General features: G+C 39.6%; 1 protein-coding gene across 1 annotated transcript in view; it reads right to left on the reverse strand.

Moving 5' to 3' along the window:
• col9a1c (collagen, type IX, alpha 1c) overlaps positions 1–25,264 on the reverse strand; it is a 32,378-nt gene extending 7,114 nt beyond the window's left edge. The window contains exons 1-29 of the mRNA XM_079368382.1: positions 25,063–25,264; positions 21,315–21,400; positions 19,803–19,874; positions 18,562–18,691; positions 13,240–13,636; positions 12,777–12,857; positions 9,806–9,823; positions 9,393–9,482; positions 9,238–9,273; positions 7,690–7,761; positions 7,562–7,606; positions 7,444–7,479; positions 7,315–7,338; positions 7,063–7,116; positions 5,828–5,899; positions 5,197–5,235; positions 4,941–4,997; positions 3,942–3,995; positions 3,716–3,769; positions 3,571–3,624; positions 3,412–3,465; positions 3,249–3,302; positions 3,113–3,166; positions 2,980–3,033; positions 2,504–2,557; positions 1,167–1,211; positions 981–1,034; positions 818–871; positions 617–670 (exon numbers count right to left, since the gene is read on the reverse strand). Coding sequence (XP_079224508.1) covers positions 617–670; positions 818–871; positions 981–1,034; positions 1,167–1,211; positions 2,504–2,557; positions 2,980–3,033; positions 3,113–3,166; positions 3,249–3,302; positions 3,412–3,465; positions 3,571–3,624; positions 3,716–3,769; positions 3,942–3,995; positions 4,941–4,997; positions 5,197–5,235; positions 5,828–5,899; positions 7,063–7,116; positions 7,315–7,338; positions 7,444–7,479; positions 7,562–7,606; positions 7,690–7,761; positions 9,238–9,273; positions 9,393–9,482; positions 9,806–9,823; positions 12,777–12,857; positions 13,240–13,636; positions 18,562–18,691; positions 19,803–19,874; positions 21,315–21,400; positions 25,063–25,091 — 1,977 coding nt within the window. The 5' untranslated portion in view covers positions 25,092–25,264. The remainder of the gene's footprint in view (positions 1–616; positions 671–817; positions 872–980; positions 1,035–1,166; positions 1,212–2,503; positions 2,558–2,979; positions 3,034–3,112; positions 3,167–3,248; positions 3,303–3,411; positions 3,466–3,570; positions 3,625–3,715; positions 3,770–3,941; positions 3,996–4,940; positions 4,998–5,196; positions 5,236–5,827; positions 5,900–7,062; positions 7,117–7,314; positions 7,339–7,443; positions 7,480–7,561; positions 7,607–7,689; positions 7,762–9,237; positions 9,274–9,392; positions 9,483–9,805; positions 9,824–12,776; positions 12,858–13,239; positions 13,637–18,561; positions 18,692–19,802; positions 19,875–21,314; positions 21,401–25,062) is intronic.
• Between the last annotated feature and the right edge of the window lie 291 nt (positions 25,265–25,555).

A 25,555-nucleotide genomic window follows, 5' to 3' on the forward strand; every position in this document is an offset into this window, starting at 1 on the left:
CAAGACATTTAGGGATTGCGACTAAGTCAAGACCAAGACCAAGGCAAGGTGAGACCAAGACAAGTCCATAAATATCAATGAAAAATCATTATCTTTTGTTAGGGGCCGTGTCACTTAATCAGACCATAAAGCTGGGAAGATTGCAAGTGTAACAAGGGGATAAAAATTTGCATTATGAATGCAATGAACTTATCATTTATTTTAGAAATGGGCCTTTCCTTTGAATGAAAGTAATAATGTAGAAAAATAGCCATTCAGTAGTCGTCTAAAGCGGTCTTGATTTAAATCCAGAGTCCACCCAGTCTGAGACCGAGTAATAAATGCTTTCTTTTCTGAGACCAGACCTTTTCAAAAGTTGTCTCTTTTCCAGAGGTCTTAAGACCAAACCCAGATTTTGAGTAATACAACACTAGTGCCCAATATATCATACATCTCGAGGACAGGGCTCACTTAGATACCATGGAGTCCAATTATGAAACACTAATGTTTACTTATAAACACATTTTCTATTTTTCTTTGTCCAGATACAAAATGAATACAAATGTTAATATATGATCTAAATACGTGTATGCAGCTAAACAAACTTTATTACACATACACATTATTAGTGTCTCACCTGTATGCCTGGAGGACCTGCAGGCCCCACAGGTCCTTGTTTTCCTGTTTCACCCTGCAGAATAATCACACACACAGTTAGCACATCAAATGAGTAAATACTGATTTAACTGAAAGCTAGATCCAAAATAACACTGAAATATGAAAATACTATTTGAGCAGGAAACCCCGAAAGCTAATTGAAAAGTGAAAGTCAGCTCACAGTTGATCCTTTAGCTCCTGTTTGCCCATCTTCTCCGTCTGTTCCAGGCTCACCCTGTTGCAAACGGTTGAGTACATTAGTTTGACTTGAGGCATCAAACTAACAAATAAACAGAGTAATATCATTATGATGTGTTATCAAAGGCTTGCAAAGGGGATCTTACAGCTTTTCCAGGAAGTCCAACTGGTCCGGTCGGTCCCTCAGCACCTGTTTCGCCCTAAGCGCACAACAGGAATTTTGTAAGTTTAGAAATCTAATTTCTGTTTTTCTGTTCAAGTTCAATAGTGCACCCGAAACATTTTGGATGTTCTTCAGCATGCCTCATTAAATGTAAGATGAATCCAATTACCTTTTCACCAGGGGGTCCAGCTACTCCCTGTTTGCCTGGAAGACCCTAAAAGCAACAACGCATCATATAAAAAGAAATTAGAAAATAAAATAATCTACACCCTTCTGTGAATATATACTATAAAAACAATAAATAGTTTCTATATGCTGCATTCAAGTTAAATAAAATCTATTGTATAAAGAAGTTCCTTAACTGTGAATTGCTTTACATCAACTTCCATGTAGTAATTATAACAAAACCAATAAGTTATACAAAAGTATCAGGAATCAACTGACTCCTCACTTTTGCCAATATCTTCATGTTTATGGAACAAAGTAAAGAGATATGGTCAGAGAAGCTGCTTATCAAGGCAGACATCTGCTTGGGACCCCAGACCAGCAGGGGGCCCCTAATGCCTTGCAAATTTGGCAATGACAGTAGGAAACTTCCGAATGGGTCCCATTTGACCGCACTCACTGTTGTTGCCCTACTAAGTGCATGCATTATTGCTGTGAAAACCATCATTTTTGTCTACAGTAAATCTGGCTTCTTCCATGTGTCACCCCTGCAGGCCATTAGAGGGAATGTTTGGCACTTCAAACACGCTTCACTTTTGAAACCAAGTGACTATGTCCACTTTCTACATAACAGTCTTTGCTGCACTACTAAGGATTGAACACACTTATTTTTGTGTATAACAAATGCTAACATCCGTTGCCTAGCGGTTAGGTCACACCCCCTTACAGAGGTTATAGTCCTCCAAGTGTGCAGTGCAGGTTCAAATCTGACCAGCTGCTCTTTCCCTGCATGTCATTCCCGACTCTCTTATTGTCCTTATGCTCTGCTATGTCCACAGTTTTGTCTAAATAAAAGCAAAAACCCCCCTAAAAAAAAAACAAACAACCATTTTTAAATCCTTAGAAGTTCTTTAGCTTTGCATTTTTCTGTTTTGCTACTACTTGCATTTTATAAACTATCGAAATGTGGGCTATAAAAAAAACGGTTGTTTTTCGACCATGTTGTTTGTACAGTCAGTTTGACAGGTCTTATTTGTTAACTTTCCCCTCACACATACACAGGCTATAGTAGTTGGCATTAGACTTCCTGGTCTAACAAACAATGGTACTCTTGACATTAGATGATCCATCCTGTTTGGGTTTTATGTTTTATTTAATGGACCTGCTCTGTGGCACCAGAGAGGAGCTACAGCATGTACAGCATCAGTTATCTTTGACTCAACTTACTTTGAATATAACTTTGGAGAGTCATAACTACCAAGTTAACAATAGCTATTAAGTTTAATAGATATATATTTTTTTTTTTAATAAAAGAGAATTAAAAAATGTAGCGAGACTTACTGGAATACCCACAATCCCCCTGACACCAACAGCTCCAGGAGTACCAGCCTCCCCCTGTTGAGCAGAAATGTAAAAAGTATATTAATGAGAAGAATAGATTAATATGTGGAAGGTAATATACACTGCATACAAATGTGAAGAAGTATATGCCTTAAAGGAAAGACCATGTTACAGACATTTATCTTTATACTCACTTTAAATTAAAAGAAATAACACATCTCTGCAAATTCATTTCGTCATGGTCTGGTATGGCCATGTTCCTATTCCAGATAAATTAACAACTGGCTGAAGCATCTGTTGTATAGGCTGCAATATTTACATTTAGTTTACTTGTTGAGGTTTAGTGCACAGTAATAGTGAAAACACTGTATCTCATACTTTACAGCCTATATGTGGATATGTCTGGTTAGAAGAAGGAAATATAATGAACACAAGAACTTCTGATATTTCTTAATCTGCTGATAGTTAGAAGTCACCTTGGCTCCATCAACTCCAGGAAGTCCGTCCAAACCGTCTTTACCAGGCTCTCCCTGCAACATCACACATTGTTATATCCGTGTGTTCCATCAACCACAATAAGAGTTAATCCAATCCCATCAGTATACTCACAACTTCTCCTTTGTCCCCTTTAGGACCCTGCTCCCCTGGAGGACCCACTGCTCCCTAATCAAATTAAAGTTTTTAATTGAAAGTCTTTCAGGTAAAGTGGCAATAATATCAAGGGACTTAAAAGAACAGAACTCACCTCTTCACCTTTAGGCCCCTCCAAACCCTGACGTCCACGGATTCCCTCCACACCCTGAGACATGAGATTAAATCAAAGATACTTCTGGTGAGTTGGTTTTCGATCACATGCTGCCTTTTTCTTTGCAAAACACACAGAAGTGATTAAACTAGGATTTCCTTACAGGAGCTCCAGGTGGACCAGTTGGTCCTGGGACGCCGTTGAATCCAGGAGGACCCTATGAACAAATAGAAGTTAGTTTAAATATGTTGCTCTAAATTGTCATCATCACCCCCCAACCCCCTTCCACACACACATTTGTTGTAACTAATGTTTAACTGACTTTGTCTCCTTTTTCTCCGTGGGCTCCAGGGAATCCAATGGGCCCTCTTTGTCCCTAAAACAAAATAAGAGCATTGAAAGGAAAATCATTCATGATGGTTCTTGGACTTCTTGCAACACAAGGTGAGTGAGAACTGTTTCCTTACATCATCTCCCATGCGACCTGGAGGCCCCTGAGGTCCTGATGCTCCATCATCCCCCTGTGGGAGAAACACAATTAAGTTGATTCGTGCGTATGTGCTTATTGGATAATCATCATAATCATGTTATGCTGTTAAGAGGCTAAAATCAAATGATTTCATTGCGGGTCATTCTGGGTATCTTCAAATTGACTAGTTAACACAGAGCATGTGTCGGAAAGAAATCACATACCTTCTCTCCAGGTATTCCATCTTTTCCAGGCTCTCCATCTGTACCTTTGTGTCCCTGAATTAAGAAATATAGTTGCAAATTGACAACAACATATCCATAGTGTGAGCTTGCTGAGGCTTTGATCATCAGCAGATTAACATTACTGTAATGTGTTGCATTAGAGCCAAAGGTCTGTATTAGCAGTTCAAATAAGATAAGATACTCCTTTCTTGTTGTTGCTCTGTCTGTTAGTCTCTATCCATCTCTCACTATCTGCATCTCCCTTTATTCCACTTCCCAAGCCCAACAACGGCATGGAAGATAGACACATCGTTTTCATGCTATGTTTTAAATGAAGTTCATATCTTAACATAGGCTCAGGAACAGAACCAGGCCCAAACCCCACACGTTCAAGTACCTGACAGGCCTACTTACATCCTGGTCACCCCACTCCATTTCAACCCACCCTCCCTTCCCTCACTCTCATCCGTTCACCATCCCCTCCTCATTCCCTTTCTACTCTCTCTTATTCTGGGTAAAGTCTCAGCTGTAATCAGTTCAGGTATACATATATCATATGTATTCACATTAAATATGTAAAAGAATATTGTTGTGACATGGACCTTGCTAGTGAATAAGATATAAAGCGACTGAATGAAAAACCACCATTCAACTTGCACAGAATAGATAATTAGCCTCACATATTTAAGCATTACAAATGATCAAATTTAGTTTGTTTTAAATATAAAGTCACTGTTTGCATCATGAAGTATAGGACTATAAAATGTGTGCAGCATACTAAAAAATGTTGTGTGATACTAATGAAGCCATAAACAAATTCCTTGCTTTGCAGCAAGGCTTAGTTTTACCAAAATAAGTTTTTTTTTCACTTTGTACAATTTATGAACCCAAATATTTAAGACATATTACCTTCATGGAGAGAGGAACCAACAAAGCATCATTATAATGTAATCTGATTGGATTTTTAGATGAATATACAGTATGTTTGAAATTCCTCACCTTCATCCCGGGTAGCCCGGCCAACCCCCTGGGTCCTGCAGGACAGGCAGCAGGACACTAAAAAGTATGCAGAGAACCGGACAGAAAGGACTGGAATGAGAAATGGAATAAATAAACAAATCCTCAATAAGCATAGCTGCTTCTGCAAAGCTTCTTAGCTTCAGTGACTCAGTTTAATCAAACATGCACTGTCACCACTCCAATTGCCATGCAGCCAGGAAACATTCAGCAGTGTGTGAGACAGTAAAACACTCACAGCTTCCCCACTTCCCTCATTGCTGGCACCAGGCGGTCCCTAAAACACAGCAGAGTGACATCCAAAATATCCATGGGGGTTTTTTAGATGTCCACATGAATCCACCACAGCAGAAATTCCCACAGAGATAATGTGAAAAGACAGCAAGCATGCATCGTCTTGTACACCCAAGATTTCTCAAGATGAAGAAGTGTCAAAAAATAGAGATGAAAGATTAGAGAGAGTCCTTTAGGGGTTACACCTATTCAGAAGATAGTCACTGTTAAGTATGTGGACACTGAGCACGTGGAAAACGTTGGTATGCTATAATGAGTTGCCACTGTACAAAATATGAGTAGATAAAAACAACAGGAGAATCTATGGAGGGGAGTCACAATGTTTAAATCTGTTCCAGAGGCTTTTTTTTTCTCCAGACAATTATTGTTTGGTTACAATATGATAATAAGTTTTGACATGAAAAGAGTCACACTGATATATCAGGTAATATTGAAAACTAGCAGGTGTAATTTCAAAAAAACATATTCACTTGTTAAGGAATATGTAAAAAATACAAACGTAATATGTATCCTGAAAGAAATGTTGATGTATTATGTTACTTAAATGATACCAAACATGGCTCTCTAGTTCTTACCACAGGCCCTGGTGGGCCAGGAGGGCCTGGAGGCCCTGCAATTCCCGCATCCCCTCGAGGTCCAGGTGCACCCTACAAAAATAGAAAGGATTATAACACTTAAACCACTTGAGAAAATGTCAAAATCTGAATGAAGTCTGTTTGGTGATTTAGTTCCAAAAAGTCGATTCTTGTTTCATTGTAAAGGAACTTCTCCCTGTTTGAAAAATCTGCAACACTTATGATGTTTCTCTTGAAAGAATATAGCCATGCCTCCATTTGTCATTCACCCATTCTGGACATGTCTTGTTGGATGCAGGGTAAGCAAATAAATCCAGACATCCAGATAGTCCTTGGGTAACTTGAGGTGTCCCTAAGGTGTCCCAGGTGAGATAAATTATCCAGTGTGTTTTGTGACTACCTTTGGAGCTCTTACCAGATGAGATTTGTGCAGAAAAAGAAGCGAGTCAAAGGTACCCGGAGGCATCCTAAACAGTTGCCAGAACCACTAAATCAGGTTCCCTCCGGGGCACAGGAACCAGCTCTACACCAATACTTATTCTTGATGTCTGAACTTCGCTCCGAGCTTGCATCTTTTAGGCTGAGCCCAGCCATTACATAGCTGAATATTAATTTTAAGATCGTGTCTCTTTCAATAGCTTATGGACAAAGGTCAGGGTATGTCTAACTCAGAAGCTTTACTTTGTCGGTCACTTGCCTCTGTATTTGATGGTATCGTGTAACACCAAAATGTTAGTCATTCTCTTGTTTTTTTTAACCATTACTTGTGAATAAGACCCCAAGATGCTTGAACACTTTTGCTTGTGGCAAGACCCCAAGATGCTTGAACACTTTTGCTTGTGGCAGTGACTCACTCCCAACCTTCGCTTCACTCTGGAGCCAGACCCTTGATGCGCCTGGTCAATAAATGGAGCTGCTGGGCTTTTTGCCCAACACCCTCAGGGAATAGCATTGGGTTTGGGTGCATTAAATGCAGTGTAACAGGTTTTTTTAATGTAAGATCTCTTAAAAGAAGGTGTTAGAAATGTAGTGGCGAGAAATGTATTTTTTTCTCCTTGAAAAACCTTTCACATTTCAGAAAAGTATCAAATACAGTAAAAAGGTTAAACTTGTGTAATGTACAAGACCTTTACATGTACTAGTAGTACAAAACAATGTACAACAGACTTTTCAAACATCTATTTGAATTAAGGTTCTTTGTATTGCAGCATATCTTGTGCCGTACGAAGACTCACCTCAGGCCCAATGTTTCCTTCATCTCCTGGGATTCCTGGTTTCCCTGGTGGTCCCTTTAGATAACGACACAGAAAAGTTAGTATGCTATGCTATGCTATGCTACAATATGATACAATACACTTATTTGCCATGGACTGCAAGTTGTTGTATTTGTGTAAAGCCAACAACTATCTACATTTATGTTCACTGTTGATTGTTCAAGAAATAAAGACAAATATATAAAACTTATTTGAACTATAATGAATACGTACAGCAGGTCCTTCAGTTGCTGGGCCCTGTGAAATTACATAAAAAAATGATTATTCCAAAGTATAGTAATATTCAGTTACATTGCATGAAATCTCCATACATTTATCTTGTTATCATGCATTTCCACTTACAGGAGAACCTGGAGGTCCTGGAAAGCCAGGAAGCCCCTGCAGTCAAGAAAGAACCAAGTCATTGACATTGGTGTATGCTTAAATCACTGATTTATAAGTGATGCACTTGGTAACTCACTCTTTCTCCTACAGGCCCTCTTGGACCCATTGGACCAGATTGACCCTGAAGATAACAAACAAATAGTCACAAACAGACAATACAGGAAGATCATTTTCTGTGTATGCATACGAGGGTAAGTGTCCTACAGCAGATCCTGGAAGGCCGGGCAGACCTCTCTGTCCAGGAAGACCGATCTCTCCCTGCTCCCCTTTGCTGCCCTGGGAAACAGACACAACAAGAGTAAAACAACGTTATCTTCTTCCTGCATCTTTCAGCACTGTGTTGCTAAGATACAAAGTGGTAGTCAACATTTCATAGATGAAAGGGTGGGCCACTTTACTGTTCCTTAGATCAACAACAACCCAAGCTTGTGTAGGGCTGTGTAAATATCAAATGGGTTGGACAGTAATATAGCAACCATAGATGACAGAGAGTGCAGTTAGCATGTTGCCTCCATTTAACCCTCAATTCAGTCAGTGAAAGCTATTTTGAAATCGGACCTCTGTAACATATAATTGCAAATAAATTGTGTGGCTTGTGTTATGTGTTATAAAAATGTCTTCTAAAATGACCTTTAATTCACTTGGTATGTTAACATGCACAATTAACCCAAATAATGGTTCATGCTGGATCTGGACAATTAATTGCATTACTGTATGTCCCAGTAAAACACTGGGGGTATTTGATTGACTGACAGACTCTGTATGACAGGAAGCTATATGTCCCCTTTTAGCTAGTTTCTGTTGGACTTTCTACTGGTTGAATTATTACGTCACTTTCCAAACAATCAACTTAACAATTGTAAAACTGGTCGAATATATTGTATAGTAAAAACATGGACAATTTTACAACTCTGAACATTTTGTATGCACTCAACACTTGACTTTTGGTGTAAATTAGACACACACTTTCACTTGTGCTGATGGTGATATCCAAAGGCAGGAGTTAAAACAGCATGCTTGCATACCCATTTAGGCATCTGGGTCAAAGCCTGGCTTGATAACTCTGTGATGTGCAGATATCCTAGGCAAGTTTTTGGCCAACTTTTTCCTTAAATTTACATGAAGTCTGGCCTAAATATAACCACATGAGATTGGTTCATTTATACCCCAAAAGAAGAAATCAGATGCCAATGGAGGAGGAGCATATTTGTGAGACACAAATGGGTGAATTGTGTTTCCATATGAGATGTGACAAAGTGTAAGGATATATACTGACTTCAGATAAAACTAAGTTGTAGATCATCATTGACTGGGACTTAGGTGGAGAATTGAATGTGATGGTTACTTTAAAACTTTAGAAACATCTAAAACACAAACAAGTACCACTTTACAGTATGTTGGCTAAAGTGTCTATAGCCTAACTACGAATACTAAAGCAATAGCCTGCTTTTTAGTGGATTCTTTCTAACTAAGCAGCAGCTTTCTTAAAACTATATGCCTTTGTATCTAATATTTTTTGTAATGTTGGAGAAACTTGCAATTGTTCCTTTAAAGTGTAATCTTAAAATAAGTACTCCCATTAGTCTTGTCTTGGTAAAAAAAAACATTGTGAATATTTGTGAATGCCTTAACATAGTTATCAATTCCCTGCAGAATCCTGCAGAAAACCCCCCAAAAAAGACCACAAAAAGGGAGAATAAATCAACAGCTTGCATAGTATTCTGCCAGTGTGTTTATGTATTTCATACTTACAGGAGTCCCTGTGCTACCAGGAGAACCTGGAAGACCCTGAAGAGATAGCACAAATCCAAAGAGTTAAAGAAAATAAAACTTTCTCCATGTTGATTGAAACGATTCAAAAAATACAAGACTGTACTGGTTTGCGGGAAGAATAAGTTTCTGCTTACATCTCTTCCGTCCCTGCCATTTTCTCCTGCAGGTCCCCGAGGACCCTCTGGGCCAGGGGCTCCTGGGGGTCCTTGGAGTGATCTGTCAGGCTGAGAGAGGAGACATCCAATCAGAAAATGAGAATGAAATTATTTTATAAACATCAATATGATTTATTACTTTAAAGGGTTATTAAAAACACATTTTTGTTGAATTAGGCTGAAAAAAGGACACATTGGTAATTCACAGGCAGACATGTTTCAGATTTTTGAACAAAGAAGAACAATCATATAACAGTAAACAAAAACAAAAAAACACCATTTCTAAATAAGATTAAGAACAAAGAGATGAGGTCATTAGGCAATAAAGCACTGAAGTAGATTATTGGCTTAAAATCTCAAAGCAAAGGGAAGTAGAAAAGATAAATAAATACCTCAGCATTGGCATACATCTGAAGAAGCAAGAGAAATCAGAAAAAAAGGAGTTAGTGAAAGTAGTTACACCACCCTCACCATAAGAGTCAGCAGAAGCGCATCAGTTCATAATCATAGGAGTGAGTATTTCATGCTATCGTTTAAATGTACAGCCCAAAGTACCAACACTCCCCATCTACAGAACCACCTCACAGCTGGATGCAGAAATGTTAGCCTGAAATCTACTAGAACCCACCAGGCCAGGAAATGTTTCCGCCTATAGTGAGTGGAACATTTGCATCTTGAAGTGATTGAATAAAAACAGGAGTACTGCAGACTTTCAGATGGTAGACAGCAGAGTGGCATTTCCATTATAGGCTACAGTATTTTTCAGAGGCAGAAATCTCATTAAAACTAAACTGATGTAAAACACGTTTCTCCAACATGAAAGCCAACTAAATTTACACAGACTTACACCACGTGTGTGTATGCCTAAGTCTCTCTGTGCATGTTTTTGTGTGTGGCGTGCACATGCTTGTGAGTGTGTTTGCTATCATCGGAAAGCTTGATTGTCACTCCTTTACCTGTGCTGCATTTGATATCTTACATAAAAGTGACATACAGTTATAGCCAACTGGTTGCAGAAATTATGGGAGCATATTTGGATGCCATTGTTTGAATCCCAGACCTCAGAAATCCATATTTTAATCATTTCTCTGGAACCAGGTTGCTTACATGAAAGGGTTACCTTTTATCTCATATATGTAGTAACAAAAACATTTTCAATGAATCCCAAACTGCTTATTACGATAACATGTCACATGAATGAAGCAAATCTACTTTAATTATGTTTTGGCTTTACATTGGTAAATTGTTGAGACAGAAAGGGACTGTGAGGGATTTTGTACAAATTTGTCCCAGGCATTGCAAAATGATACAAAGCCTGTTATACAAGGTAGCTCCAACCTATCACAGCAGTGCTGAAATTCACAACATAATTCCCTCATGTGTAATATGCTTAATTTTAACAAGCCAATGTTCAAGTGCGGTTATTTAACTTCTGTTTTTTCTATAAAAGGTAAAAACACAACAAATGGGGGCACTGTCATTTTGTCTGTAAGGGGACAGAGGCCAAATCAAAAGATGGGACATTGTTGTGCATTTTTGAATGTTTATGTGTGGCATAAGTTTAATAAACACATTTGAAATAGAAGAAGCAATAGGCAGCTAACCTACAGAAACCAAAAAGGGCCTGCAAATCAAATGACATGATTTGTTTGTGGCGATCTGTGAGATCTCAGATCCTTCAGAAGAAGACTTGAGGAGGACAAGGTTAACCATAACACCATCAGTGTCAGTTTTAGCTAGCTTGTCGCTAACATCTGTTGGCCTACAGTCTCGTATAAGCTGTTTAAACTAGATAAACAGTCTAGCAGAAACCTTAAATGTTGAAGGTAAAGAAAATCTCCTTTTCTAGTCAAACAGCTATTCAAGGGTCACAAATGGGTCCAGAATCCTTGGACTTCCCCGAACCCAGTGGTTCCCATCCTTTTTTTTCCAATGCAGCAACCCCTTGCTTGTACTGCATAAGAACACTGAGGATCCCCACAACAAAAAAAGTGAAACATTGGTTAAAAAAATGAACATCAATTGTTTTCTCATTTAAACAGTTCCAAACAGAAGAGGCCTGTAAACACATGGCTATGTTTTTTTTTCTACCCTGTGAGTTTGTTTTCATGATTAAACTTTAATTTGCAAAAATAATTTGGTCAAGCTCAGGGGAGACAAAGCATCAAGCCACCTCTGAGATCTCAGGGAACCAACACGGACAGGTTTACAAAAACATTATTCTGGAAAGGATTAACAGTGACGTTAACTTGTGTGTCTGTTTGTAATGCAAAACGTTTTAATGTGCATCTGTTATTATTGACAGCATTTTGAGAAACAACTGTTATGAGGTGACCTGAGATGGTATTGAGATATTGAGATGAGATATATTATTGTGGATTTGAAATTATTTTATACATTGGATTTTTGACTACTATACAGGGAGACTATGTTGGACTTTGTCTCAATCTTGGAGCTGTCAGTGTTTCCCCAGAGGGATTTCTTACCATGCCATACAGTTTTCACACTAAACCTTCATGATAGCAAAACATCTGAAAATGCTGTTTCTGCTTAAATGTAATGGCCATAAACAGCAGGCAGCAGGTGTTGCATTGCATTCCTGACAGCTGATGATCAGGCAGCAGCAAGTAAAGTTTCTGCAGTAGGAAAACAAACTTTAGACATACTGTAGATATCAACCAACATTGCCAGGACACTCTTCTTATTCTCAATGACTTTTTCCTGGTTAAGTGCGTTTTAAATCATAATAAAAAGACAGTTTTATCACTATCAGTACTATTCCTATTCTTGTCGGAGGAAAGTCAATGCAGTAAAAGTTCAGCTTGGAATGGACCATGCAAATCATATTGTTGTGTTTTATAAGGTACTGCGCTGTTTTCATGTTACACAACATGTGGCACATGCTGTAGTCTGTGTTGAAATTAAATTAAATTGTAACCACAAACATCTGGTGGAAGGAAGGTTCTCATAATTAATTTGAACAAGATTTCCTCTTTGTCTCTAAAGCTGGCCAGTTAGCATTTGCGTTTTGGCTCCATGCATTAAGGAGCACATTAACAAAACCAATGAGATAATGTCTGCAGGGTTCTTAAGCCTCTAAGAAATGCTTGTAGACCTGTAACTCCAGTCTACTGTTGACATGAAATTTAAAAAAAAACGTTGAATTGTTCAACTTGGAAATCGTTTTGGATGAACCTCTGCCCTCTTGTAGGAAAGAAAAACTGCTTGTCCGGCTATTTGCTACACCTCTGCAACTCCATCTCAGCATTTCTGCCTTGTTTGCTTCCAGCATGCTGGGAACCCTATCAACCTGAGTAAAACCACAAACCACAGCAGATGCTGAGCAGATTCTTGTAACTGTACCTCGGTGGAAGGCAGCTCGTTGCAGCTCTCTCTCTGTGCTCTCTTTGGATCACAGTGAATCAACATCCACTGGAGCTCAAACTGAAAGTAAGAAGAAAAAAAAGTTGTTAATGTCATAAAATATAAGTGTATGCACGCTTTGTATGTTTGCATTATAAACTTGAACTGCTTTGCCATGTGGCAGTGTGGAGTTAAATCCATGCCGTGTGTGAGATGTTGAGCTTGATTTTCCACCAATGCTATTTTCTGCAGGGATTAAGTTTTTTATTTTTTTTCCCACTGGAACCCAGCTGAGCAGCTTTGCTGTGACAGCAGCACTTCAGAATTATAGCAGAGCTCAGCACACATATAAACCTGAATGTGTTTATGTGCAGAAAGCACTATTTCACTTTACCAAAGAGCAAGCAAGGACAGTAAGTGAATGTGATAAAATGCAGCAGACAACCCTCCATCCCTTTCTTACCACTACAGAGGTGTCGGGATCAGTATCAAGTCTGCCAATAAGAGTGTCTCCCTCTGTGTTGATAGGGCCTTTGCCCTTGATGGGTTTCTTATCCACAGGTTGGCAGTCCACGTACAGAGTGACCTGGTCACGCTCCACTCCAATCATCACTTTGTGCCACTTTGTGTTGAAGAGCACAGAAAGGCCGGGGAAGGTGACAGTCTGCAGGTTGCCATCAGCGCCCATGAGGAAGTACTCCAGAGCCTGCTGGTCACCATTCAGCCTCAGTCCGGCTTGTTTGTTGCCATCTTCATCCACAACTTGCCAGACATTCCACACTTTATTCACTGTGTTTTTGATCATGCGGAAGGTCACCATGAAGGAGTATTCGTCAGGGAAGCCACGGGGAAAGTTCAGCCTGAGAGGGAAGATAAGCAAAGGGGCTCAATTCAGCGGAGTTATCGGGGTAGAATTTTCCAGCCCGTCAAACTTCAAGGGAATATTTTTACAAACTTGCATTAAATAACACTTAAAATGGATTCAAAGACTTCTCTCAGCCAGCAAGTTCAGAAGTAAGATTCACAGTATATATATTTTTCAATTAATGTATCAATGAAATAAACATCAGCCAATGAGACTATGAAAAAAATAGGTTTAATTTACTGTATGGATTCAGACAACTCAAAGGATGCCCCATCTTTGTCTTTAATAGTTGACTACAACTACATTTTAGGCATGTCATTATACTGCAAATGAGATGCTGTGTAAAAGGCAGCCTCAATTCATTAACCACTTCTTCAGTGACCAAATGCAGTCCTGGTTAGCATCCCCAGTCTGGACTGCTTTTTACAAGCAGTATTCTCAGTAGGTGGTGCGTTCATAGATGGGCGCTGCCGCTGGACTTTTACCATCTTGTAAACGATCAAGGTGAGGCAATAAAAGGAGTTTCCTGTTAGCCAATAAAACAAATGAACACCACACTGTAGCTTTAGCCTGAGGTGAGAAAGTGTAAAGTATGTGCTGCTCCTGCCCTGAAGAGAAAAGGGAAGAAGTGAAGCATAAAGCTCACTGGCGGGTGTCAACATCAAAGCATAGGCTGTGCCACTGGATCTGATGAGGAAATGAACATGTATTTACTCTCTGTTTGACAGGCCTGAGTGGCGTAGATTCAGGGTGCCAGCAGGTTACATAAGAGGGTCTAAAGGAAAGGTGGCCCAAGGCAACACGATTAGCCCAAAAAGCAAGAATACTTGGAAACACTAGATATAAAGTGTTAAAGTCACTAACCTGCACATTCTGAAACACACATACTGAAACCAATTTTTGATGTCTTCTAATGCAGGTCTTTAACTTGCGTCACTAAGTGCTAATGGCTATATTGAGAGAATCTGGTTGTTAAGTGAAAAGTGGCAAGCTGCCCCAGAAACACAGACCTCAAGGGGCTCAAAGCTCTTCCTGTGTAATTTTTTTCACGTTGATTTTATCAATTTAAAAGCAAGGGCACTTTACTAGTTTTAAAAATGGCATTAGGTTTACTCTTCAAATGCGTTAGTTTGTCTATTGGCGGAGATTTTGAAAATGTCATACCATTTTTTTTTTTTTTTAAGATATGATCTCTTCACCTAAAGTGTTTGATTAATGATACTGTTAAGATGCACAGTGGGAAAAAAATTATTATTTTAAGAGCTTGACTTTAACTGAGGACTCACAGTCTAACTATCTCAGATTCTGCAGCTTTGAAGTTTCACATTATGTCTGAAAGTATTAAAATAACCGTTATATAACAAAAACAACACATAATCACAATTCAGACAGTATAACTAGTGGATATTAAAAAAAAGTTGTCACATGATAAATGACTTTAAGGGCAATAGAACTGGAGTTACGGTGAACTGAAACTGAAACGTAATTGTAGGGTCGCAGAGAGAAAATGGAGAAGAAACAAAATTACAATAAACCATCAAATGTATGCCGAACAGCAAAAAATATACAATAAAGCAATAAGAAACTCACGCAATAATTATTTCTCAAACCTTATCAATAACCATAAAAATAACACCAAAATTCTCTTCTCAACAATAGACAATCTACTCAATCCAGATTTTAACAAACCTCATTTTAACGCCACTGACTCCCTTTGTGAGGAGTTTGCAGACCACTTCATGGGGAAGACGGACACTATCAGATGTAACATTTTATCCTCCCAAAGTAATATGGTTTTAAGCACATCTGGGTGTCTGTCTTCACCGGAGGAAACACTGAACAGTTTTGTCCTGGTTAATGCTGAGACCCTTGATAAAGTTTTCTCCTCAGTGAGGCCCACCACATGTCTTTTAGATCCAATCCCAACCTCATTTTTTAAATTATTTTATGGATCCTTGAGAGAAGAGCTTTTAAACATGATGAATTCCTCTCTTCAGACGGGGGTCTTTCCTGCTGCCTTTAAAAGGGCAGTGGTGAGGCCCCTGCTGAAGAAGAGCAATTTAGATTTTAATGATTTTAATAATTTTAGACCAGTATCTAACTTACCATTTTTAAGCAAAATTTTAGAAAAACTTGTTCTTATTCAGTTGAATGATTTTATTAACTCACATAATGTCCTGGAGAAATTTCAGTCTGGTTTTATGGTAAACCACAGCACCGAGACGGCCCTTTTAAAGATTTTAAATGATTTTAGATTAAATAATGACTCACAGAAGCCGACAGTGTTGATCCTACTGGATCTGAGCGCCGCCTTCGACACAGTAGATCACACTGTCCTTTTAACCCGTTTGCAGCACATTGGCCTGTCCGGTGCTGTTCACAAATGGTTTACCTCCTATCTCACAGACAGGACATTCATGGTAAGTCTAGATACTTGCTCCTCTAAGGTCCATAAAGTCACATGTGGTGTGCCCCAGGGTTCGATTTTAGGCCCAGTGCTTTTTAACTTGTATATGCTACCTCTAGGCGGTGTCATCAGGAGACATGGAGTCAGCTTTCACAGCTACGCAGATGATACACAGTTGTACATCTCCATGTCTCCTGATGACACAAGGCCAATGGATGCACTTTTTAACTGCATTTTAGACATCAAATCCTGGATGGCAGATAACTTTCTCCAGCTTAACCAGGACAAAACTGAAGTTTTAGTCCTCGGTCCTGAGGCTCAGAGAGAGAAACTTTTACCCAAATTACAGGCACTATCTTTTAATCCATCCACACAGGTGAAAAACCTGGGGGTGATTTTAGACTCTGAGCTGACTTTTATTCCACACATCAAGAACATCACCAAAATAGGTTTTTATCATTTAAAGAACATAGCCAGAGTCCGCCCCATTCTCTCTCGGGCCAACACGGAGACGCTAATGCATGCTTTTATCACCAGTCGTATCGACTATTGTAATGCCCTGCTCTCTGGTCTTCCTAAAAAGAATATTTCATGCCTACAACTCCTACAAAATTCAGCAGCTCGTGTCCTGACGAAGACCAGAGGGCGGGCTCACATTACTCCGGTTTTAGAATCACTGCATTGGCTCCCCGTGTCTTTCAGGATCGATTTTAAGGTTCTTTTAATGGTTTTTAAGTGTATTAATGGTCTTGGGCCTTCTTATCTGTCAGAATTGCTTTTACCATATGAGCCTTCGCGGTCCCTGCGCTCCTCCGGCAGAGGTCTTTTAGTCATCCCAAAAGTCAGGACACACACCCACGGCGAGGCGTCCTTCAGTTTTTACGGCCCTCGCCTCTGGAACAGCCTGCCGGAGGACCTAAGGGCCGCAGAGAACGCTCATATTTTTAAGAGCAGGCTCAAGACCCACCTTTTTAGTCTAGCTTTTAAATAATATTTATTCATTTTATCTGTTATGATTTTAGCATTTTATGTTTACTTATATCTTACCATCATTCTATTGGTTTTAGCTTTATTCAGTTTATTGTTTGGCCTCATTTTAAAAGTTTTATGTATTTTACGTCTTTTGCCAGTGTTTCCTCCGAGGGAGCCCTCTGTGTCGGGAGCGGTGGAGGGCTGTGGCTGCCTGGGCGCCGTCCTGCGGTGTCTGGGTGGAGGTCAGGGGTCCCGGCCCCGCCTCCCCTGGGCACCCTGTGATGGTGCCCCTGATGGCCGCGGCCGATCTGCCGCTCTCGATGCAGACGGCTCCTCTTTGGCGTTTACTTACCTGGTTCATCCGTACTCAGCCTTCTGTCCATATCATTGATGCTGGTGTGTGTGCATGTGTGTGTATGGGTTTAGGTCTGCGCGTGTGTGTTGGAGCGTGGGGTGACTGTGAGTATGACTGTGAGTGTGATACTGTCTGTATGCGTGGGGGATGGGGGGAGGGTGGGAATGATTTTAATGTGATTTTAATGTGATGTTAACATGTAAAGCACTTTGTGCTACTTTTAAAAGTATGAAAAGCGCTTTATAAATAAAGTTTGATTTGATTTGATTTGATTTGATTAAGCCTCTGCATTTGTATAACGTCTTTCAGGCCTCGGAGCTTCATCACTCAATGACCTGGATGATGTCAAAGCTATTCAAAGAAATTGGGCTCAAAATTAGATATTCTAGCTTAGCGTGTGAATTCTGTTGCAAAGAACTCTAACGATTTGGATAGAAATCCATAGGAAAACATTTAATTGGTTACATCGTAAGTAGAGGAAGATTCAGTGGCAAGGATGACTTACACCAAAGATACTTACATTTAAATGTAAGTGAAAAATTTCCCTCTTAAATTAAACCTAACTATTCTCAAAATGGCTATTCCAAATAGCTGTATTTTTTTTGTTGGGGTGCTTTTGATGTTATTTTCTTTATTAAAGACTGTCACTGAACATGTTTATCTTTTCAAAGTGGTAGGTCTCTCTATAGGGGACCACATCTTAATTCTGCCCATATCTAAAGGAGGGTTAATCCGGCTATGTTGCTACACCCAACCTTTAATTAAACAAAAAGGAACAATCTTGACAGGAAGCCAGTACTATACTTTTCATTCTAAATCTTTAAAGGAGTACATCCCAGAACATACACATTATGTGGACATATGCATTGCATGAAATATGTCTCTTTAATGAGCATTTCCTGCACATACAAAGGACTTCAAGTCATGTCCAGGGGGTGTTTTACCAACTCCAAACTCCCTCACACAAACACAAAAAATGCCTTTAGTCTAGCTTCGGCTCTCAGAGATGCCAAATAGGTTCAGACATGCTCTTCTTTTACAATTATATGCTGCTCACAATGCAGTAACATCTGTGCCGGACCTGTAATAATGCAACACCTGTCTCAGAAGACCACTGCTGCTCCTCAACATATGTGTGTGTGTGTGTGTGTTTATTTGAACTGTTTTGCTTCTTTACTGTACTTACATGGTTGGAATTTGGAAGTTAGCCTCCTTGTCGAGTCGGTAGGCGACCTGGAGCGTAGTAGAGCCGTCCACCTTCCTCACACCTTTCAGAGGAATCACATCCAGCTGGAACTGGGTTATCAGATCAAAACCTACAATGAAACATGTAAACAATTAGCTCCATTATACGATTCATAATTCATAATAGTCCATGATATAATTCAGGTGCTAGCATATGCGCTATTCTTCTTGTAGCCAAATAACAAGACAAAAAGTTCACAGCCATGCTTGTGGCTCAGTGCTTTGAGATGAATGATAAATTCAGCTTGCTGACATATGCACATGCTGATGTCTCTAGCCAACCTTTGTATGCGGGGCCATTGTGCGGACTAAATAGGCTGACAAATGCGCACAGAATGGATTTGTCCATTGGTCCCAAAATGACTGCCTAATTGCCCATATGGGTCTTAGGCAGAACCAGACTTGATGCCGGCTTGAGCAAACCGGGCAACATATGCAGGCCCAAAGTAAAAAAAAACAGCTAACACATTTTGGGAAGAATATTACAGAAAAGATTAAAATTGTATTGTTATCATTTAAAATTATTTCTGACAGGAGTATTTAATGTGTTGTGTGTACTGAAATCCATGCGCAATTATTACAACTGTTTTTAAGACCCATCACTCATGACCATGTGAAGCTGTGACTCAGTTGGAAGAGTCCATTTAGCATTTCTCAATAGAATGGCATTCAATGGGGAGGGAAAGTCAGGAGATAACTACATTTACTGGTGACGTTTGCAGAAATTACAACAATTGAATCTATCTAAAAAGCCAGCTGAGACGAGTTTTCACATAAAAAAAAGCATAGTTATGGTTACATTGCAATATAGTGAGTCAAAATAATAAATGAGAATAGGTGTGATAAGATAATTACCTCCGCAATGCACACTGTTCTTGTAGAGCAGGATGTGCACAGATGTGTTTATTGTTTAAAACAGGCCTGTGGTGAGCAATAACAATGTTGCTGAGTTTGAATCGTTCCCCCTAAACTTCTGATCGGCTCGAGCGGAACATTTTTTTTGCCTCATTGAAATCTAAAGGGGTGACTTGAGGCATGAGGCGGCCAACCCTATGAACTCATTAAACTCACCACATTCTTCTGAAAAGATCTACTGGTGTTTTAATGGTTACATTTGTGGTTTTCCTACAGCCTCGACTGCTTATTTTACTTTTGTCTGGCAGAAACCGTCGGGGTCGCTACCTGGAAGGTCATCCTGTCCGCTTCTCATTGGTGGGCAGACGGTATCGCCATCCAATCGGTTGAGGTCTAACTCTGATAGGACACAAAAAAACACATTAATCTTGTTATGCCTGCAGAAGCTGACAAATACAATATATAACAAGTCATTCTTATTCAGTTAGAGCTCTCAAGGAGACAGATTGAAGAAAAATACAAGGTCTTTAATGTCAGAGCCTATTAATATCACAATGCATTGTGTGCATTTTTAATGTGAGGCGTTCTTACAACTATGGTTGTTGACATATTTCCACTTTCCAAAGCATGCCCAAAAACTTAACATAATGTCTTTGATATTTTCAATGCAGGCTCCCTCAGACAGTCTTTGTGATCCAAATTGGTTGTCATAGAAGGAAACAGAATGTTGATAAATATGGCAGCTCATGTTGCATGACTGCAGCTCAAACCATCATCAGACTAATGGTACTGTGACGGGTCAATATGGCAGGTTAGATACTTTCCTCTTTATTTACATTTATGATATATCAGGATTGAAGCTTCCTTTGGAGAAAACTGTGACCTCCTATAAATCACTCCTTATTTCATTGCAGATTTCATCATCTCAGCTTTTAAAAGACACCTTTCTACTGTGCCTTGTTTTTATTATCAAACTGAGGCTGTCTGGGAATTTTAGAGAAACTAAGATTGAATTCTGTGGAGAGTCAACTCCTGGGATGTGTCAGGAGGGGGCGCTTTCCCTGACTTTCCCAGACTGCTGTTTTTTGAAGGGGAAAAGCCTCATCTCATAGAACTCCACGAAACAAGGATGGTGACAGCTGGAGGGCCTCTCCTAGTCAATAACCTGAGTCAGCTCATTTAGAGTGAGCAGCGTGAACAAAACACATCTGGAAGCCGTTCCCAGATCCCACATAACTGCTGAGAAATGAGATCAAGTGGTGAGACGGTATTTATCATCCCATATTTACAACCACTAAACACTTATCTGACTGTGCATGTGGGCCTCAAGTTGTTAAAGTTACTGCCTGCCGCAGCATTACGCTTAGAAAGCCACTCATTAGTGCAATGAGCGGGAGATGAACCACAATTAAGATGTCACATGCAGTTGCATGTGTGTGTGCCCTGACAGTGAGGTAAATTTCAAACAGCAGTACACACGCTGTGTCTGGCACTCCGTGTGCCTTTATGCTAGCTTTATCATGTCCCCAAACAACAGCAGAGAAAGGCTTGTTGTGATTATCAGAGTGGGCATTTAATCTGATTTAATCCCACAAAACAGATCCGCAGTGTGTCTGCTATTTCTGGCCCTTATTTTTTGAGTCCTGATACAGAGAATGACCCTGCACCAGTCAGCACGCAGCATAGACATAATCATCTCTCCTCATGTGTGTGTATTTATACGAAAGAAAGAAGGGAAGGAAAAAAAAACGTGTTACAGCATTGGTGGCAATAATGCAATACACAGTGTGGGGATTTTGTGATGAGTCATTGGTTGTGCATTGTCTGTGGGTGACTTACGGCCAAGTGCTGGAGCGAGAAGGAGGGACAGCAGAGCCAAACAGACAGGAGAGTATGCCGACATCAATAGACCTGACAGTTGCGTTCTGTTGAGGAATGATTGAGAAAATCAGAATCTAGTCATGTACCTAATTCTCGTTGACAGTCTCTTTGAGCCTCAGTCAATAAAGACACCAACGGGATTACATGAAGCACTAAACTGTGTCCTCTGCGCTCATAAATAGAAAGGGCATATTCACATCGTTACTTCAAAAGTGTTTGCTTTGCTTTTCAGAGAAAATATAAAAGTTGTGGAAACTGTGAATTCCATCCAACAGTCAATTCCAAGTGAGACAGTAATGATATAACACGGCACTGAAAGACTATAGAGGGAATTTTACCATTAGCTATTACTTGGGAAAGCCTCAGGTGTAGCTTTAGGTTATCTAACTTGGTTGATGCAAAAAGTCACACATTTTTGACTGTGGGCAAAATTTCCTTCACCCAAATTCTTAACGCCCCTCTCTGTAAAGGGCTTAGATAGCTTGGGCTTTCTTCATACCCAGCTGTTCATGGTGGAAAGGCAGACTTAGAGAACGGCACAAACACCTAGCTGTGGGAGTGTCACCACACAGTTACTATCCTTTGTGATGTCATAAAGGGAAAATCTCAAATGGCCTGTTTGAGCACACATTCTGTGAAAAGTGGAACAAGCAACTGAAGGAGTGGATGAACTTTTCTCATCATTGGGGGGGTTGTAGACAGACTCTTGACACATTAATGTCAGAAAAACATAACATTCGACCTGTAACCAGGATTGCACACCTATGTTTTGAAGTTTTAATTTTTCCTCCACCTTTTTTGAAGTTTGATGTTTGTTCCCTTCAATGAGCATCGGTGGTTTGAGGGATATGAGAAGCGCTCCTGTTGTCTTCCTTCTTCTATGCTACGACATGTTGTGATTATATTTAAACCAGCAGCTTCATCCTGGGATTGAATATATCCAAAAGTCTCCAAGCCGTGTTTTCCTTTCAGACTTCACAAAAGTGGAAGATGTGGAAGTTAACTATAAAGTTGGACTTGTTTAGAGGCCAGGACATCTCGTCTCTTCATGCTCTTGACCTTTTTTATCTTGTTTTTTTTTCAGCCAGACAAACTGGGGGTTCTTGGCTCTGATAACTCAGGTCAAACTAAACCAACAATAACTTTTCAGCACTTTGCGGCTTTCACTCTGAGTCAGGGACAGATCATATCTCTTTGTGCACTTTTAAATGCTGGAAAGGGAGATGATAGATGACCAAAAAAGCTTTGCGACTGTTTCAAGGTGCTCTTACACAGCAGAACAAGTGTGAAAGCAATGCTACATTTTTGCCACACTTTCACTAGCATTAGCACTCTTTTACAGAAATCTGAAATCCATCATCCCCATGACTGATAGTGACAAGAGACTTGTCGGAAGGCAAAGATTGCAGCCCTTCAATTTGAGAAAAAAATTAAGGTGGAGGTAAGGTTTCTGTGGGCGTAGCCCATCTGCCGCGTCTGAACTCTCTTTCAAATGTGTATTGCTCGATGAGACTGTGTGTGTTTGAGTGCACTGTCAGAGAAATGACTAATGGCTCAGGCAGCCAGGTCTCTTAAGAACAAGCACTCTGCTCTAACTTTATGCCCTTCAAGTTAAAGGAGCATCTACAAATCCTCAGTGGGGTTTGCTGTCTACCTGTCACACAAATCCATCAACAGTCTTGACTTTTGCAACAACATGTCAATGGTGAAGGCAGACAAGAGCAAAGCTTTATCGAACCTTTTTCACTCACAAACCCATCATTATACTGGAATATGGTAATGATAGCATGCTAATAAATTCAGAAGTTACAGTGTTTTTTGTGTGGATTGTGGGTATAGAAACCAACATACACAATTTACGTAAACACAAAAATACAACTGAAACTTAGGTGGCTGTCATTATTTTAGCTGACAGGGAAACCTACAATTAAGGCCTGCTGACGGTGATGGAAGTGTTGGATTCACTGCTCATTGTTTATCATATGTGTAAGTTGTAGATTGTTGCTTAGCTACATAGAAACAACTGTCGTTCCTCCTATGTCCTTTTTTTCTAAGTTAAACTATGTCTTGAGGTAGTTTCAGACATTATGAACAGGTGTTTAATAATAGGTCACCTAATGAAGTTTACAAATGCAACTTAGACATCTGAGAGCTAACCATGCCAATCCTCAGAAAAAGCTTTGCATGCTCTAACACAGATCTACACTGGGTTGAAGTAGAAAAAACACAGATATGTGTAAATGATCTACAATGCTGCCAGAAAGACAACAACTTTAAATATAAGCTACCACAGTATATTAATGGAATTTCAAGTAATCAAGAGCTACTCTGTTTGGAGTGAAATATGAATTCAAACACCTGAATTTGTACTTTTAGTTTGATCTTAACTTGTCTCAAAGCATCGTGTCTGAGATATCTGAAAGATGTGAAGGTGATATCAATCTTCTCATATATTTCTCACCTAGAACGTGAATGAATATGTTCATATAAACATAAAAACAAAGAACAATTTGAACAAATGTAATCCCTGCATTGTGTATTTTTCATTTGCTTGGTTTAAAGCAGTGGTTCCTAACCTTTTTTCTTTTCATTTTGACAAGATCTTTGGCGACTCTCCAAGGGGGGCCTAGATCACAACCGGGTTAGTTTTATCTTTTTTTTCCTTTTTCTTTACTGCAAATAATGACATGAAAGCCATCCAAAACTGATGGATTATAAAGCTGAAAGCTGTCTTAATGAAGGCCTTGAGCTTCCGGCACAGCTTCTTAAATTATACCACCCCCATACGAAGATTCAGTGCTGTCAAACGTAAATCTAAATCCCATTTACTGTAAGTATAAAAGTGTATAATGTACATCCTCTGAGATTAAAGGTCCTGTCTCTGGTTTCACACAGAGAAATGGAATGCTGCCATGGTTCAAAGATGAACAAAAGTGTTTTTAAAAATAAATATATATATTCCAGTAAATGTCCCGTCAGCACATCAATCAGCCAAATCAATTAGTTAATGACATGCCATCTACTTTAATCCCTGACATTCATCAACATTTGTTGGGGGTTTTCCTGCACTGCCACCCATGTTGTGATGTCCCTGAGGTGCTCCCAGGATGTGAGAGTGAGCCAACACTCCTGGCATGGTTTTTGCTTTCTCATTTGTCTCAATTACCTCAAAATGGATCACTTTGGAGTTTCTAGCAATCTTGTGTTGTTTCAGGTCATGTTATGTTAGACAATTACAGAAAATGTGCATACAAAGAGAGTATGCAAAAGGAAAGGCTCTTCAGCTGATAAGAAGTGGTGTTATCAGTTTTTTCTCAGCCATTCAATGTTTTTGTTAATTAAGACTGAAGAAAAAAGATGAGATGCCAAGTTTTTATTTTTTTTTCATTGAAGAGCTTTTTTCCCTTTTACTTAGTTAAAGGGTACCAGTTTGATGTTAAAAGGCAACATGAGGACATGTTCAGGCCACATTGAAGGCATAGAGCAATCTTCTTTAATCTCTGTTAAGCAGATCACTTTGCACGCACAAAAGTGCTGAGTTTGAATGAAAATGTAGATGTTCACTTCTTTTATATGAATATTTAAATGTCATAATTAGAGAGCACACAGTTTGAATTGAGTTTTCATTATCATGGAAATGCCATACAATGCCGGAAGACCAACTTCTGTTGATGAAGAGACCTGTAAGAAAATGTAACCTTTTTACCTTGTCGAACCAGAGCGGTTGAAGGCCATGTTTCAATCCCCTCTGTGACGGGAGACGGACAGGCTCAGCAACCAGGCACAGCGGTGATTTCACAGGAGCAGAAGGAGCAACAGAGATGAAAATTTCCCTCCAAGAAGTCAGTCCTACCTGCGCATGTTGAGGACTGAGGCAGAGAAGCGGCACAGGAGATGCTCAAGCATTTTCTGAGGACAAATAAAAGTTTGTTCAAAGGTTTCCTATTGGCTAAGAGCCGTTATGGAGGTGGTGGCTACATTTTATTACCAACACTTAAAAAGATGCAGGAGCCCACGGGCCTCCATGTGTAGCTCCAACCCACCCTTTCCCCCCGCTTCTTGTCTTTACGGTGCCTCCTAATGACACGTATGCCTGTATGTAATTCTCTTCATAATTATCGTTGGAATAGGGTAGAAAAAGCAAGTAAGTGATGAAATGTGGATTTCATAATCATCTGTACTCATCAGTGGGGGTGAAG

This window comes from Symphodus melops (genome assembly GCF_947650265.1).
Source record: "Symphodus melops genome assembly, chromosome: 18".
NCBI classification, from domain to species: domain Eukaryota; kingdom Metazoa; phylum Chordata; class Actinopteri; order Labriformes; family Labridae; genus Symphodus; species Symphodus melops.